The 17,844-nt window shown below is 45.5% G+C and overlaps 1 protein-coding gene across 1 annotated transcript; it reads right to left on the bottom strand.

Moving 5' to 3' along the window:
* Window positions 1–5,543: 5,543 nt before the first annotated feature.
* Window positions 5,544–17,816, bottom strand: ZNF668 (zinc finger protein 668). Its single transcript, XM_045849247.1, has 3 exons — window positions 17,717–17,816; window positions 11,492–12,160; window positions 5,544–10,940 (listed from the first exon to the last, which is right to left on the bottom strand). The coding sequence occupies exons 2-3, from the start codon at window positions 12,136–12,138 to the stop codon at window positions 9,725–9,727; spliced, it is 1,863 nt and encodes a 620-aa protein (XP_045705203.1). The 5' UTR covers window positions 12,139–12,160; window positions 17,717–17,816; the 3' UTR covers window positions 5,544–9,724.
* Window positions 17,817–17,844: the final 28 nt, after the last annotated feature.

The raw sequence follows: 17,844 nt of genomic DNA, 5'->3' as shown, positions 1-17,844 counted from the left end.
ACATAGAAGTTTATTTTTCTGTTATAAAAAAGTCTTAGTTAGCTCTGGCTGCATAGCTAAGTTGGTTAGAGTGTCATCCCGATGCACCAAGGTTGCAGGTTCCATCCCCAGTAAGGGCACATAAAAGAAACAACCAAACAGACAAACAAAAAGAATCACCCAATGAATGCATAAATAGAATGGAACAACAAATCTATGTTTCTCTCTCTCCCCATTCCTCTCTCTAAAATCAATGAATTAAAAAAAATTTAAAGCCCAAGATTTTATGGTGGGTCTTTGCTTAAGCCATCAGGACCCATGAATAATGAAATTATTTTATCTTGTTGTGGTTCCATCCCTGGGGTATTACCCTCACACACATGGCCCAAGATGGTCCACCACCACTTCCACAGTCAAGCCCCTGTGAAGCAAAAATGAAGAGGGTGCTTACCCTTTTCCCTAAATTGTAGTAGTTGTGCAGATAATTTTTGATCTTCTGCTCTAATCCTATTGGCCAGAATGTAGTCACATGGCCACATCCAGCTGAAGGGGATGCTGAGAGATATAATCTTTAAAAACCTGGGAAGGTTTTTGCCCAGATAACAATTCTAGAACTAGAGATCTATTCCCAGGAAGCACTCCCACTCTGGAGGAATAAATATTGAGGAGCTTCCAGCAATTGCAGCTACATGCTATGAATGTTAACCCAGCTCAACTGGACTGATTTCCTATTATGGCTGTCACAAAAATGCCACAAACTTAGTGTCTTAAAACAACACACATTTATTCCTTTAGAATTCTGGAGGACAGAAATCCAAAATTAGTTCCACTGGGCTAAAGTCAAGGATCTGATAGGAGTGGTTCCTTTTAGGAAGAACCATTTGCTTAAACTTTTCAGCTTCTGATGGATGCCTGCATTCCTTGGCTAGTTGCCCTCTCCTCCATTTCAAAGCACATCATTTCATGTCTGCTTCCATCATCACATTACCCTCTCCTCTGACTGCTCTTTCTGTCTCCTTCTTATAAGGACTCTTGTGACTACCTTGGGCCCATCCAGACACTCCAAGATAATCTTCCATCTCAAGATCCCTACCTTAATCATATCTGCAAAGTCCCTTTTGCCATATAAGGCAACATTCTCAGGTTCTAGAAATTAGGACATAGACATATGTAGGGGGCCATTTTTCAGCCTACCATGCCACCCCATTCTTCACTTAATTAATTCACTAATTTATTCATAAAATATTTATAGAGTAAGACATGCTCCAGGCATGATGGCAGGTGCTAGAGAAATACATGGTAAAAATACAGACAAGTTCTCTGCTTTCATGGGTATATGTTGTGGTGGAAAGGATAAGTAAAGAAATAGCTAAGATATTCCAAAGCCATGACCATATATATATATTTATATTTGACTCCAGAGAGATAGGAAGGGAGTGAGAGAAACATTGACTGATTGCCTCTCCCTCCAACTAGGGATAGAAACTATAACCCAGGCATGTGCTCTGACCTGGAATTGAACCCACAACCTTTTGGTTTACAGGACAATGCTCCAACCAACTGAGCCATACCAGTCAGGGCAATATATATTATTAAAAGTTAAGCAGCATGATGTGACAAAAAATGACGTGTTGGAGATGGCTGTTTTATTTTATTTTTAAAAAATTTTTATTTATTGATTTGAGGGATGGGGGAAGGAGAGAGAGGAACATCAATCTGTTGTTCTACTTAGTTATACATTCATCAGTTAATTCTTGTATGTGCCCTCACCATGGATCAAATCTGCAACCTTGGTGTATCAGGTTGATGCTCTAACCAACAGAACTACCTGGCCAGGGCAAAGATAGTTGTTTTTATTAGTATTCAGGAATGTCTTCTTAGGTAAAGTGACTGATCCAAAGATTAGAACTGAGAGCTCAGAGAGCACAACACAGCCATGGAGGATTATTTCTAGGACTGGAAACCTAAGGGAATTTACACAGCTGGATTTTAAAATTGCTTTGGACTACTGACTCCTTTTTACCTTCTATTTTGCCCCTTTTTGAACCAGAATGTCTGTAACTATTATTTTGTGCCTGTCTCACTATTGCATGTTGGGAGAACATGACATGTTTCTTTAGTTTCACAGGTCCACAGATGAGAATTGTGCTCCAGGATGGGTTATACCCAGAGCCTCATTTGCATCTGACTTACATAATAAGATTTGGGCATTTTGGTTTGATGAGATTTATGAGATTTTTGGACTGATTTGATGCTGTAATGGGATGGGACTTTTAGGGACCTTGGGAGGAAGTGAATGTACTTTCCATATGGGACAGATGTGAATTTTTGAGGGCTAGAGGATAAACTATAGTAAAGAGAAAAATAGCCCCCAAAGATTCCATGCCCTAATCTCTAAGAATATGTTACTTTACATGGCAAAAGGAATTGTGCAGATGTAATTAAGTTTAGTAATCAGTTGACCTTAAAATAGGGAGATTATTCTAAATTATTCAGGTAGGCTTAGTGTAATTAACATAAGTTCTCTCTCTCTTTTTTTAGATTTTATTTATTTATTTTCAGAGAGAGTGGAAGGGAGAAAGAAAAACATCTATGTGTGAAGAGATACATAGATCTGTCAGCTGTCCCTTGCATATCTCCAACTTAGGACCTGGCATGTGCCATGACCAGGAATTGAACTGGTAACCCTTTGGCTTGCAGGCCAGTGCTCAATCCACTGAGCCACACCAACCAGGGTTAACAGAAGATCTTAAAGGTAGATAAGTTTCTCTAGCTAGAGGAAGACAGAACAAATAGAAATTTGAAGCAGGAGGATTTGCTGTGCTATTGCTGACTTTGAAGATGGAGTCGCCTCCAGGAGGAGTGGCCTACATCAAGGAATGTAGATGGCATCTAGAAGCTGAGAACAACTTATGGCTGAGAACCAGCAAAGAATTGGGAATTTTGGTCCTATAGCCAAATGGAACTGAATTCAGGAATAACCTGGATGAGTCTAGAAGTGAATTCTACACCAGAGGCTCCTGAATAGAAGTCAGGCTGGCCAAGACTTTGACTTTGGCCTTGTGAGATCCTAAGAAGGGGACCGAGCTGAATCAGCCTGGACTTCTGACCTACAGAACTATAAGATAATAAATGGGTATTGTTTTTCAGATGATAAGTTTGTGACCATTTATCATGCAGCAGTAGAAATCACATATAGTAAGATTTGAGCTGAGACTTAAAGAGAAAGAGTATCACGAGCAAACCTAGGGCTCTGGGTTCCAGCTCCAGGGAAGAGCAAGTGCAAAGGTCACAAGACTGGGAAGAAACAAACAGAAGGCCAACATGGATGGAGCCTGCTGAGTGGAAGGAGTAGATTACAGATGAGGTCAGAGCTGGGGTAAGGACTGAAAGGAAGGCAAGCTGAAGGGTAAGGATTTCTGTTGAGAGTGGGCTGTGTGAATGTAATTGAGAATGAACCTCTAAAATTCTTGCTGAATCCAGAATGACTGCCACCCCTACGAAGCCTGCTGCCTTGCCCTACGTCCACCTCAGCCCTCGTTCTATAGCATTCTCCTACAAGGAACTCCAATTTATCCAGCCATTTGTCTGAGGAGGAGATGACGACTGCAGTCCACAGCATAGATTGAGGTGTGATGCCAGGTATTGCCCCAGCAGCAGGGCCTACGATTTTGGCATACCTAGGATGCATCCACTGCCTGGGACAGTCCTGATAGACAGCCAGGGAAGTAAAGGAAATTGGAGAAGAAGAAGAGTGAGAGGTAGAAGTCAGACTGTCTAGGCATTATCCAGATAACAAAACTGGACACAGATATCACAAGAAAAAGTACGGAGCACTATTTCATATGAATACAGATGTAAAAATCCTCAACAAAATTCTGTTTTCCTTGGCAAACCAAATTCAGCAATATATAAAAATGTTTACACAGCATAACCAAGTGGGATTTATCTCAGGAATGCAATGTTGGTTTAACATCCAAAATCCATTAATGTAATACAGAAAATAAAGTAAAGAACAAAAATATGATTATCTCAATAGACACAGAAAATACATTTGACAAAACCCAACATTCTTTCTTAATAATATTTTTTAAAAACTTAAGAAACTAGGAATAAAAGGGAACATCCCTAACTTGCTAATTATCAAAGAGCATCTAAGAAAATTTCACAGCTAACATCATACTTAAATGATGAAAAACTGGATGTTTTGTCCCTGAGATCAGGGTGTCTGCTCCCACCCCTTCTATTTAGAATTGTACTGAAAGTTCTAGCCTGGGCAATAGGAAAGAAAAGGAAATAAAAGTCACCATACTGGAAAAGAAGCAAATTATCTCTATTTACCAATGGCATGATCTTGTATATAGAAAATCCTTAGCAATACACACACACAAACTATTAGAGATAATAAACTAGTTCAATAAGGTTGGAGAATACAAGAAGGTACAAAAATCTGCTGTATTTCTCATCACCAGCAATGAACAATCCACAAATGATACAAAGAAAACAATTCTATTTAAAATAGCAAAAAAAAAGAGAATAAAATACTTAGATATAAATTTAACAAAAGAATTGAAAACTATAAAACACTGTTGAGAGAAATTAAAAATCTAGATTAAATTTTAAGACATCCCATGTTCATAGGTCAGAAGATTTAATATAATTAAGATAGTAATGCTCCTCAAAGTAATCTATAGATTCAATGCAATCCCTATAAAAATCCCAGCTACCTTCTTTTTCTTTTCTGTTTCATTTTTTTGCAAATGTTGACAAGCTAATCCTACAATTCATATTGAAATGCCAGGGATCCAGAAAAACAAAAATAATCTTGAAATAGAAGAATGAGATTAAAGGTCTCACAAGTCCTGATTTTAAATTTTACTACAAAGCTGCAATAAGTGAAACAATGTGGTGCTGGCATAAAGATATACAGGTATATCCAGAGGATAAAATTGAGAGTCCAGAAATAAACCCTCATATTTACAGTTTGCTTATTTCCAACATGGGTGTCAAGACAATTCAATGGAGAAAGAAGAGTCTTTTCAACCAGTGGTTCAGGGACAGCTGAATATCCACATGTAAAAGTTGGACCCCCCCATCACAAACCACATACAAAGACTAATTCAAAATGGATCAAAGACCTAAATCTAAGAGTTTTTAGTCATAAACCATTTATAGTTTATTTAAAAGTTTATAACTTTTGCCTGGCTGGTGTAGCTCAGTGGATTAGAATGCCAGCCTGCGAACCAAAGGATTGCTAGTTTGATTCCCAGTCAGGGCACGTGCCTGGGTTGCAGGCCAGGTGCCCAGTAGGGGTTATTCAAGAGGCAACCACACATTGATGTTTCTCTTCCTCTCTTTCTCCCTCCCCTCTCCTCTCTCTAAAATAAGTAAATAAATAAAATCTTTTTAAAAAAGTGTCTTCATTCAAAAAAGTTTATAATTTTTAAACTTGCAAGTTTATAAAACTCTTAGATGAAAACGTAGTAAGACATCTTCATGACCTCGGATTAGGAAATGATTTCTGAGATATGGCTGTAAAAGCACAAGCAACAAAAGAAAAAAATAGATAATTGGACATCATCAAAATTAAATTTTTTTCACTTCAAAAGACACAATGAAGAAAGTGAAGAGACAATGGGAGAGAACTCTTGTAAATCCTAAGGAACTTGTATCTGAAACTCTTAATATACAACAGCAAAAAGTCAAAGAACACAAAAAACAGGCAAAGGACTTGAATAGACATTTACTCAAAGATGATATACCAACAGCCAATAAGCACACAAAAAGATGTTCAATATTACTTGTCATCAGGGAAATGCAAATTAAAACCATAAATTCACACCAACTAGGATGGCTATAATAAAAAAGACAGATAACAACACCATTGGTGAAGATGTGGAGAAATCCAAGCAATCATACCCTGTTGGCGGGAATGTAAAATGGTGCAGCCACTTCAGAAAACAGTCTGACAGTTCCTGAAATGGTTAAACAATAGTTACCTATGACCCAGCATTTCCACTCCTAGATATATACACAGAGAATTGAAAAACATGTCCACACAAAAACTTGTACATGAATGTTCATAGCATTATTCACAATAGACAAAAATGGAAACCCAAATGCCCATCACTAATAAATGGATAAACAAAAGTGGTATACCCATAAAATGAAATATTATTTGATAATAAAGAGGAATGACATACTAATCAATCTACAACATGAATAAACCTTGAGAATGTTATGGTAAGAATATTAAGAAGCCAGTAACAAAAGACTAGATATTGCATGACTGCTACATGAAATGTCCACAATAGACAAATCCTTAGAGACAGATAAGATTAATGGTTGACTAGGGCTGAGGAAAAGGCATTGGGGGCAGGAGAAGATCAATAGGCGTTGACAGCTAATGGCTATGGAATTTCTTTTAGGGAGATGAAAATATTCTAAAATTAGATTGTGATGGTTGCATAACCCTGTGAGTGTTCTAAAACCCAACGAATTGTACACTTCAGATGTATTAAGCACATGGTATACAAAGTACGTCTTAATGTAGCTGTTAATTTTTTAAGAAGTCAACTTGTTTGAGTCCTCTGGGGTTAGGGTTGTCTGAAGTGTCAGAGAAGGTGAAGGAATGAGTGTGTTGCTGGGCTCAGAAAGGGAGCAGGAGTTGTGGATCCCTTCTGAACATCCATAGGACTCACTTCTTCCTTCATTGTAAATACCCAAGTATATCTGTTGATTAGTGTATATGGAATCTTTATATCAATTTCTTTTTTTAAAGATTTTATTTACTTATTTTTAGAGAGGGGGAAGGGAAGGAGAAAGAGGGAGAGAAATATCAGTGTGTGGTTGCCTCTCATGTGGCCCCCACTGGGTACCTGGTCTGCAACCCAGGCATGTGCCCTGACTGGGAATTGAACTGGTTAACCCTTTGGTTCAAAACCCGCACTCAATCCACTGAGCTACACCAGCCAGGGCTGTATCAATTTCTTGCTCATGGTCACAAATCAAGTCAGTAGTAACCAAAGTCCCCCTGTTGCAACCCCAGTTTGGTCTGCTCCTTTCTTGGACCCCTTCTTTCAGACTTTGGTCTTAGCCTGAACAGGCAGGAGCCCTGACATCAGTGTTGTCCTGCTCTGCAGGCACGGGGATGGGTAGTGAGTATCCTTGGCCAAACAGGTACCCTCATCCTGTAGCCATGACACCCTGGTGCCTGCTGTTGCTGCATGCTCCCCCTTGTCTGCTATGGAGAACAGGAATGAGGGCCTGTTCCAAAGCCTGGGCATGACAATGCTGAGTTAGGCCCCTGACATCAAGGGAATTCCTACTACTCATGCTCCTGGTGCTGCCTGGTATACCAGTCCTGGTGTAGGGCCAGCTGCTGCAAGGCCCTCTTGACTGGCACATGGGTCTGGAGATAGGCCACACACTTACGTCCTGAATCTGCTAACTTGGTAACCCCCAAGTCTAGAAATAAAAAGGCATGGAAAAGAGGATCTGGTCCATTCTGACCTTTGGCTTTGTTTTGGCTTATAAATGGGGAAAACCCTAATGGCTGGAATTTATAGTTCAGAATCAGTTCTTAAGTATCCTTCTAGAAATATTCTATATTAATATCAATAACTTGAGTACGTATGCATAATGTGTTCCAAATAGGAGCATACTAACCACACAGCTTTGGACTTTTATTTCACTTGACCTATATTTTGGATATTGTTTAACAATAGATTGGTATGCCTCATTTTTGAAATAGCTGCATTATGTATTTTATAGTGGCTAATGGTAGTCCTTTGCTAATTGACATTTAGGGTGTTCCCAGTATCACAAATTTTGCTGTATTAATATTATCTTCAATTTTACCATTTAAGTGGGAAGAAATGAGGTGTAGGTTCTTTGAGGTATATTTGCTGAGCCAAAGGGTATGTCCATTTCATTTCTTGATAAATATAATCAAATCACCTTCCCAAGAGGCCATACTAATTTACACCTAATGTGAGCCTTTTTTATTTTTTCATTTTGGTCTTTAAAAAATTACTTAAAAAGATGTGTAATCTTTCAGAGTACAGATATAACTGTAAAGCTACTTAACAGCTCATCCTTTTCCCACTGATTTGAATAACCATACTTATCACAAACTAACTTCCCTCAAGTGGTTGGGGCTCTTTCTGAACCCTCTCCCCGACTCCACTGATTAATTTATTTTTGTGCCAAAATATCCTGTTTTTCCTCTAGTGCTTTGTTGTCTGATTACCCAGTATGTAAGTACATTGCCCCCACTGTTTTTAAAAAATGTATTGTATAGGAACTTTGGGTTTTCAAGTTCTGTTAAAAAATCCTTTATGGGTAGCACTGAATTTAAGTATGAAGCTGGGAGAATCAACAGCTTTTAATAGTGTCTTTCCATTTAGCTAGGTCTTATATTCTTCAGGATAGAGAGATCATTTTCTTCATGTAAATTCTGCATATTTCTTGTGAGGTTTACATTTTGTAGTTTGTGGGTTTTGTTATTGTGAATGGGACCCCCTTTTCAAGTATATCTTCTAATTTGTTACTGCAGTATACAGGAAATATAAGGGGGACCCCCCCAAAACCCAATTTTTTAAATAAAAAATTGTATTTATTCGTACATGTTTAAATTCCAGTCACCTTCAGAGTGCTCTCCATTTGATGAAATACACATATTGAGACCTTTTTTCCACTGCTCAAAACATTTTTGAACATGTTGATTTTGATGCCTTTTAGTGCTCATGCTGTTTTTTGTTTCACCTCTTCCATGTCAGCAAAATGTTTCCCTTTGAGGACATTTTTCATCCGGGGAAACAACAAAAAAAAGTTGCTTAGGGCGAAATGAGGTGAATAGGGAGGGTAGTGTGTGGGAAGGTGTGCTCTCAAATCACCTACCATGAAATGGGCAAAGGGGTTGAAGGAGTCTTCAAAAACAATTTCACTGATGCTGAAGGCAGCCTCTCACAACACCACCAACTGGCACACTGATACAGATGGGTTCCTAGAACACTCACCTAGCAGGGGAAGCCTGTACTACAAGGGGCCTGCCCTCCAGAAGATAATTCCAGTTTTTTGGAGGTCATATACTAACTTTGGGTCTCAGTTTATTCTCTATAAAAGGACAGAAGTAGAACTACTCAATAAAAAGTCTCCATACTTAAATAAGTATGGGATAAACAAAGCTAAATAGATTTGTCTGTTGCAGGACTTATAAATGAATTTAATACACTTTTGATCAAGAATCCACAAGAAAGGCACAGGGAATTTCCTCTACTTAATTGATCATGAAACCCTATCACAAAACATTTGGACACATAGCTTGAAAAAAATGCACCCAATAGCATAATCAACAAAATATAATTTAAAAAAATAAAGCAGAACAAAAAAGTACCCAAAGACCCTTCTAGTTTCTAATCTGTCAATCTAGGGGGTCTCCAATGAACCTTACTTATCTGATGCCCACACCCCCTCCCTTGCCCCCAGCCACAACACAGAAGACAACCCAGTGTCAAAGCGAATGCTTTAATGAGTGTTACTCAGAGAGCCATGTCTCTCAACAGTGGGTGCCAGCCCCCACTGCTCCAGACCTTTTTGTTGGGAAGGTAAATGGGCAACCCAGTGGTGGGTGGGGGGAGGGGGGGCAGGGATCTGGAGTCTAAAGAGTAAGCTGGGGCCAAGGGAGGTTTGGGAGGCACCCTATGGGGGGCTGAGCTGCTAGAAGTTCAAAGGGGCATGGCCCTCAGGCTGGCCCCTCTTCAGGCATTCCTAGCAAAGCCACAAGGGGCTCAAGGGGTGTGGGGGTGCTGATAGGCACAGGGTGGGTGCGTTCGTGCTTGCGTAGGTCACTGGCACTCAAGAAGGCCTTGGGACAATGGGGGCAGGTGTAGGGGCGCACAGAGCTGTGTGTACGGCTGTGCTTGCGTAGCCCAGCCCGGTCTGAAAAGCTCTTGCCACACTGGGTACAGGGAAAGGGCCGGAGCTCTGGGTGTGAGCGCTCATGCCGTCGCAGCAACGTCAGAGTGGTGAACGTCTCCTTGCACTCCCGGCACACAAACTGTGGTGGCTTCTCATCAACCTCCTCACCCCCCACCTCGCCTGTCCCCTCCAAGGGACCAGAAGGAGCCTCCCCAACCCCAGCATCTTGGCACTCCACATGCTCCACCGTCATGCCTACCACTTGCCACTGGGTGGCCATCACACCGCCCGATTCCGGGGGCAGCCCTAGCAGCCCTGCTGGAGGATCCGCTAGCCCTGCACCTGCTGCTGGGGCCACTGAGCCCTCGCCTGCCATGCTGACAGGTAGAGCTAGCCCCACTACCAGCTCCTGTTGTGGGGGAGCCCCTGTGGCCTCGCTATTTCGGTGGGTCCGCTCGTGCTTCCTCAGGCTTGACGATACCACAAAGGATTTTCCGCAGGCGTTACAATGGAAGGGGCGCTCACCCGAATGCACCCGGCTGTGTTTAGTGAGACTGGCTCTCTCGGCGAAGGCTCGCCCACACTCCTCACAACGGAAGGGCCGCTGGCCTGAGTGCACCAACGCGTGGCGTTTGAGGTCCCAGGAAGCCACGAACGTCTTGTCACACTGCAGGCACTTGAACGGCCGGTCGCCCGTGTGCACCCTCCGGTGCATGGCCAGATCCGCTGGCTGCCGGAAGTCTTTGCCACACTTCTCACAACGGTAAGGCTTCACGCCCTCGTGCGCCCGTTGGTGGCGCCGGAAGCTCGAGGGGTCAGAGAACATGCGGCCGCAGCGGGGGCACAGAAAGGGCTTTTCACCAGAGTGAGTGCGCTCATGGCTCTGGTAGGAGCTGAGCTGTGTGAAGCCCTTGCCACAGGCTGGGCAGCGATAGGGCTTCTGTGCGGCATGGATCCTCTGGTGGCACGTGAGCGAGGATGAACGGGAGAAGCTTTTCCCGCACTCTGAGCAGAGGAAGGGGCGCTCACCAGTGTGGGACCTGTAGGAGTGTGGGGGAACCCGGCATGAAGGTGAAGGCCCATCACCTGACCCCTGCTGCCTGTCTGCACTGTAAGTTAGAAGACCTTAACACCCTGGAGGTCTTGGCCCAAACCCTTAAGAGCCACAGAGCTATACCCCAGAGTAAGGGGCGTCTAGATTCCAGAAAAGACCCCTTTCTGCTCTCCAAAGACTTAAACAAATCAGGCCCCACTCACACTTCCTGTGCACCACCAGAGACCCTCTGAGTAGCCCAACTTTAAGCCCTGACCCTTTCCTGCTGTCCAGGAACCCTGGCCAATCAGACCCCACTTACATGGGCCCCATCCCAAACCAGTATGCCCCACCCCATCAAGCCACCAACCAACCAGGATCACTAGCTTCCCCCACATACACACTACCCACTACCCACAGCTCCACCCCACTCACCTTCCCATTGGCTCATTTCGCTCCTTAAGACCCAAGCCCAGGCCACCCTGGTAATAGAGCAGCCACTGTTGTCCCACCTCCACCCCACTGACCTGCTCTTCCTAACCCTTCAAGCGCCCTCACCGCTCATGGTTGCGCAGGTCCTTGAGCTCGGCATAGGCCTTGCCACAGCGCTCACAGCCATAGGGCCGCAGGCCAGCATGTGTGCGCCGGTGCTTGCGAAAAACAGAAGGGTCAGCAAAGCTCTTGCCACAGTCTGCGCAGGTATAGGGCCGCTCACCCGTGTGACCACGCTGGTGGATCTTGAGCTTGGAGAGCGCGCCATAGGCTTTGGGGCAATGCGCGCAGCGGAAGGGCAGCTCACCAGCGTGTGAGGCCAGGTGCACACGCAGACACACAGGCTGCATGAAGCGGCGGCCACACTCGGGGCAAGGGAAGGGCTTTTCGCCTGTGTGGCTGCGTCCATGACTGCGCAGCTCTGGAGCTGTTTTGTAGGCCTTGGGGCACAGCGGGCATGCATAAGGCCGAGGCTTAGCCGCTGCACCTGACACTTTGTCCCCACTGGCATCCTCTGCTTTAGGTTCTGTCTCTGGCTTCAGCTTCACCTCTGCCACCTCCTCTGTGCAGTCTACAGGCCCATGTGTGGCAGCGTGGCGCGCTGCCCTGGGCGCATTTGGAAATGTCTTGGTACAAGACAGGCACTTGTAGCGGCGGCCGGATCGCTTGTAGCCGGGACCTGGGGACCGGGCCTCCGCAGACTCCACCTCCATGGTCTCGATGCACAAAGCTCCTCTGCGAGAGAAGCAGAGTTAGACAGAAGCCACATTCCTTTGCCATTCTCCAAGGACTCTCCCCTCATCAAGGCCTTCGTGAGGCCTCAGTAGGATCCCTAACTTCGCTGCATTCCCCACCCAGGACCTCCACATCCTTCCTTTTATTCCTGGCTCTAACACTCTGCTCAGGTTTCCTCTCTGGTCTGTTCTCTGATAAAAGGAGTTGGACTGGGTGACTTCAGAGGGCCTAAGGGAGGAGGTTGAGGTCATCAAAATGTCCACCTGCACTTCCCTCCACAGCCTGAACTTTTCCAGACCCTGTGGCATTCCTAGAAGGCCCTGGTTCCATCCATCTCACCATCTTCCTTCTTCAGCTCAGCATCCAAGGCCTGTGCCAGGATCCAGGGTCCTATGCAAAGCTGCAGACATAGAGGTACCCAGATGTGGGTCTGGCCTGAAGGTCTCTAAGTTCCCAGGGAAGACAGAGGTGGGTCCGGAGGACGGTAGAACCAGTGGACTAAACATGGTGATTGGTATCATCTGTCTGGAAGTGATAGGTCCCCAGCATATTTATTTTGTTTTTCCCCTGTTTGGTTAGCTTTCAGAGGCAGCAACTGTTCACACAGATTTCTGGACTTGCACAGCTGTAAGGAACTCCACTCCAGACAGGAATCTTGGTCTACCCTCTACTCTGGAATCATTGTGGGCTCCTGCTCCCAATAGGTCTGGTAATGGGAAAGCTCAGTCACTCTCAAGGCAGTTTGAACCACTGCTAGCAGTTAGAAGCCTCTGAGTCATAATCAATGATTCTGACCTAGCCTGGCCTCCTGAGACACCCACTCTGGTGGAGGCCCCTTCATTCTCAGTTCAGAGCCCAGACACCCTCCACACAGCTGTTCTTATGGATCGTGGTTGGAAGGAAATAGGATTAACAGCTGTATTAGTTTTAACACCAGCTCATCCCCCACAGGGGATGAAGGGAAGAGGATTATGGCACATCCACTTAAGGAGTGCTCAGCAGCAGCTGCTGGGGTGGTCTGGGAGGGGGTGAAGATATGCTACAGAGAAGGGAGGGAAGCCTGGTGTGCCCAGAAGCTAGGTTGGGGGGTAGGAAGCCTAAGTTCTCCTGCTCCTTTCTAAGTCTGTTTCCCCATCTGTACACCTCAGGGGTTGATGGCTTCTAAGTTATGACCCAGGGACCAACCCCTTGAGCGAGTGGTAGAGGCTCATCTTTAGTGTCAGTATCCTTCTGCCTGGTGGACCTGCCTCAGGCCCCCACCCCTACACATACAATCTAACATGCACAGGCAGCCAGCGTATTCTTCTTCAAGTACCAAGTGGCACTCAAGAACTTTCCATGCCTTCCATCATACCATGCAAGTGCCCAGGTCCTTCCTGGCTGTTACAAATCCCACCAATCCTTCTTTTGAGCCTCACTCCCCCCAGGAAGTTCTTCCTGCATCTCCCCTTTGGTTTTTTGGCCACAATGCCACATATCTCTGTTTCACTCTCAGCTTGTTCCCCGCCCCCCCGCCCACTTTTCCCACTAAATCCTGAGGCTGGAAAGTGAGTTAGAGGGCTTAAGGACCAACTTTCTCCAAGGCTCCAATTATCCCTAGAGTTTCCAGGGGATCCCTCCCTGTCTCTGAATAAGGCATTCACTATCTCCCTTCCAGATTATCTTTGGACAGTCTGACTGATAAAGTTTCTCTTTTAAAAAAAAATTTTATTTTAATCATTGCAAAGTTTCTCTTTAATAAAATATGATAACTCATATTTACAGAGCACTTGCTAAATAATAGGCAGTATTCTAAGTTCTTTTTTTTTAAAAAATTTTACTTATTTATTTTTAGAGAGAGGGGAAGGGAAGGAGACAGAGAGGGAGAAACACCATTGTGTGAGAAACAGTTGCCTCTCACATGCCCCCAACCGGGGACCTGGCCCACAACCCAGGCACATGTCCTAACTGGGAATCAAACAGGAGACCATTCAGTTCGCAGGCTGGCGCTCAATCCGCTGTGCCACACCAGACAGGGCAGCAGCCTAAGCTCTTTACATATATTAACTCACTTAAATTTTGTGTTGATACCAAAGTGCTATTATTAACTATTCCCTTTCACAGATAAGGGAACTGAGGCCCAGCAAAGCAATATGGTATTGTGCTTAATAACCAGCCCATGGTCACACAGCTAGCAACTTTGCAGTTGGGAGCTGAATGCAGCTGTTTAACTTGCCTTGAGTTGCTGGGCACTTGCTCAGTGATCTGGGCCCTCCCAGACTTATCTACTGCCCTGGCCAGCCCCACAGTGGCCAGACTCTGAGCTCAAGTCACACCTTCGTTTTCTCTCATCCCTGCAGAGCTACCTTGAGACCTGAGCCAGCACCCTTTATGTCTGTTTCCCTCTCAGGGGTCTGGACCCTTGGGTTTTGAGCTCTGGGCTTCAGTCTTCCTATCCGTGAACTAGAAACCAGATAGCTAGATTGGTAAATCTCTCCAAAGGTACTTCCCAAGGGAAAAGTTGGGTGTACCCAACTTTTGGGTTGAGTTGATTCCAGCAGGCACCCAGCTCCATGAAAAGCAGAGGGCCACACAGGCTCGGCGCCCGTCTAAAATTGCACCATTATCTCCTCACTTCACAGTTCAGTGAGGACCCTTCCACCACCACTTCCTATGTTTCTCCGTCAGGCCTGTGAACCCCACACATGAGAACAATCATGCAGGGAGTGTGGCGCAGGACTCAGAAATCTTTACTGTGAGCATGCTCTGGCTCATTCCAACCAACATTCAGTGCTTAGGAATAAAAGACACATCCTTAGGGTCTTCCCAAGTTTCTAGGAGAGAGGCATTTTTACTACACCCTGTGCAGACTAAGCTCTATAAGGGAAACAACCTGCACAAGAACATAGTCAAGGAGTTAAGGCTATGGTTAAGGCATTCATTTAGTTAAGGCTTATTAGCCAAATCATTAGATTTTCTACTGCTCCCACGACAGACCAGTATCTTTTTCATGGCCAGCAAGGTCCTGAATCATCTAACTCCCTCCTACCTTAACTCCCACTCTTCTTCCCTGGCTCATTAGGCTCCAACCACACAGGCTCCCTGTCTTTTCCTCAAAGAGCTAAACTCCTTCCCACTTAAGGGCCTTTGCACGCAGTTCCCTCTGCCAGAACCACTGTTCCACCAAGGATCTTTGTGAAGCTATCTCTTTGATTTTATTTGCACTTCAGATCCCTGTCACTTTCTCAAAGAGGGTTTTCCAGACCACCTTTCTTAATGCTATCTGGACCCCTGCTAATCACTTCCTATCCTCCCCTCTCTTTAAAATTTATTTATTTATTTTTAGAGAGCAGGAAAGAGAGGGAGGAAACATGGGTGTGTCAGAGAAACATCAATTGGTTCTCTTGCACACCCTCAGCCCCCAACCAGGGACCTGGCCTGCAACCCAGGTGTGTGCCCTGATTGGGAATCAAACTGGTGACCTTTTGGTTTGCAGGACTATTCTCCACCCACTGAGCCACATCAGTCAGGGCCTCCCCTCTTTTTAGTTTCCTTTATGCTGCTCATATGGCTAACATTCCTTGCAAGCTTACCATGGGCCAGGTATCATTGTAAGAATTTTATGGGTACTACTCAAGCTAAGCTTTGTAACTGCCTAGAAGTTTGTTATAGACTGAATGTGTATCTGCACAGAGGAAAGGCCATGTGAGGACATAGCCAGAAGGTGTCTGTCCACAAGCCAGGAAAAGAGTCCTCACCAGGAACTGAAATGGCCAGCATCTTGATTGTGGACTTCCTAGCCTCTAGCACTGTGAGAAATAAATTTCTGTTGTTTAAGCCCCTAGCAGGTGTTTTTTTCTGTTACGGTAGCCTGAATAGGCTACATTAAATGGTATTATTTCCCCCATATTACAGACAAGGACACTGAGGCACACAGAAATGAAGTAGTCATGGTCATAGCCCATATTCAAAGCCAGGTGGGCTGCCCCCCAAACTTCTGCTCTCTGTCTCTTGATTATTGCTTTGGTAGCACTTATATATTTTATGGCTTGATTATTAATTCTCTGTCTCCAGTGCAAGGGTCCATGCTAGTGAAGAGCCAGCAGGAACCTTTATTATTCGTATCCACTATACCTAGAACTGTGACTGGTATCCCAAAACAAATGGAAAGAATCGACCTCTGAGACGGAATTCAAACCCAGGCCTATAACCTCTGCCTCCCCCACAGTAAGCATTTGTGAGAATGTCCATCAACAACTATTGAGTAACTGAATTTCTCTGCCTGTCCAAGTTCTCAATGTCCAAATATCACCCCTATTTCCCACAATGGCTTAATTGCTCTAGTGAGGGAGGCTTGTCTTTGCTTCATTACCGTTTAGAAGAGGGATGGAGTCCTGCTGTCTGAACAGGCTCTTTAGCCAGGGATGGAGAGATTTAATTCCCAGAGAGTGTAAGCTAGAACCCTGCAAGCAGGGATGAGGTGAAAAAGGAGCCACTATTTATCCACTGCACTTTAATTTCCCATGTCTAAACAAGTAGTCACCCACAGGCCTCAAAGACTTGGTGAGATGGTGGATGGGGAACTGTAAACCGTGCAGAGGTGAGAGTTAATTATCTCCTAAACCTCCAATCTGGTCAGTTCACAACCTAATCCTAATCTATTTTTCCAGCCTCAGCTCCAGCAAGTTTCCCCGCCCTAGAGCAACCTAAGCTTCAGCCACAATTCTCAAACTCCCCCACCTAAATGCATCTCCACATGTACTGCCCTCTGTCTCAGTTGCCTGCCTTCTCCAATGGGAAAACTCTTTTGCATCCAAATACCGGCTTTCCCAGTGCTCTCAGGAACTGGCAGAAGTAAGGGCACTACCGTGATCTAGGCCCCAATTTTCTCATCAGTAAAATGGGGCCTCTCAGGTGTGTGGGAGTTTGAAGAGCGTTAGGGCCTATCACACACACTGAGGAGGGCCCAAGAGTCGCGAAAACACTGCGCTTCTCGCTCCCCGCAACCAAGACGTATCTGCGCTCCTACCACACAGCCCCGCAGAGCGAGACTCTGAGCGGACGCGTCTTGGAATAAGCCCTGGAAAAACGTGGTAAGGAGTGAACGAAGAATCAGAGAATGAATAAATGAATGGGCCGAGGGCCGCGGCTGGACAAAGACCTGCAAAAATGGCGTTCTTTAGGACCGCGGAAGGGGTGGCTAGGACCTCCGCCGGGGAGGGGGGCCGTAGGCTCCGGGTCCCTAGCTGGGCGGGCCGCGCGCCTGGGACAAAAGCTCTCAACATGGAGGACTCTAGGACCCCTGGGCCCGCACCGCACGAGGCGGGCAGCTGCGCCGGCAGAGTCCAGGTGTCCGCAGCAGCCGGCCCGCGCGGACGGTCGGCGGGTTCTAGGACCCGCTGGGCCTGGAGCGCACCCGCGCCTTCCCGGGGCCGCACTCCTCCTGCCCCGCCCGCGCTGATCGCGCCAGGCCAACCCCATCCGCTCTCGGCACCCACAGGAGAATAGGTTCGCTCGGATTTCGTCGGTTCTGGGGGCGCCCGGGGGTTCCCGCGCCTTCCTGACGGTGTTTCCTACCTGAACGGACTTGGGTTGGCTCCGCAGCGTCAGCGACAGCTCCTCTCACCAGCAGAGCCCCGGACACTGCCAGGGAGAGGCAGGCACTAGGACCCAGAGTGGGGGAAGGGGGAGGGTGGGGAGGCGTG

Source organism: Phyllostomus hastatus, unplaced genomic scaffold (genome assembly GCF_019186645.2).
Source record: "Phyllostomus hastatus isolate PE091 unplaced genomic scaffold, TTU_PhHast_1.1 phas_contig_64, whole genome shotgun sequence".
Classification (NCBI taxonomy): domain Eukaryota; kingdom Metazoa; phylum Chordata; class Mammalia; order Chiroptera; family Phyllostomidae; genus Phyllostomus; species Phyllostomus hastatus.
The sequence above is the reverse complement of the archived record's forward strand: the minus strand, read 5'-3'. Positions and strand labels throughout refer to the sequence as shown.

Coding starts and splice junctions, on each gene's coding strand:
- ZNF668 (XM_045849247.1), bottom strand. CDS start 12,138: ATGGAGGTGGAGTCTGCGGAGGCCCGGTCCCCAGGTCCCGGCTACAAG. Junction 10,941..11,491: donor GACCTGCGCAACCATGAGCG/GTGAGGGCGCTT, acceptor ACACTCCTACAG/GTCCCACACTGGTGAGCGCC.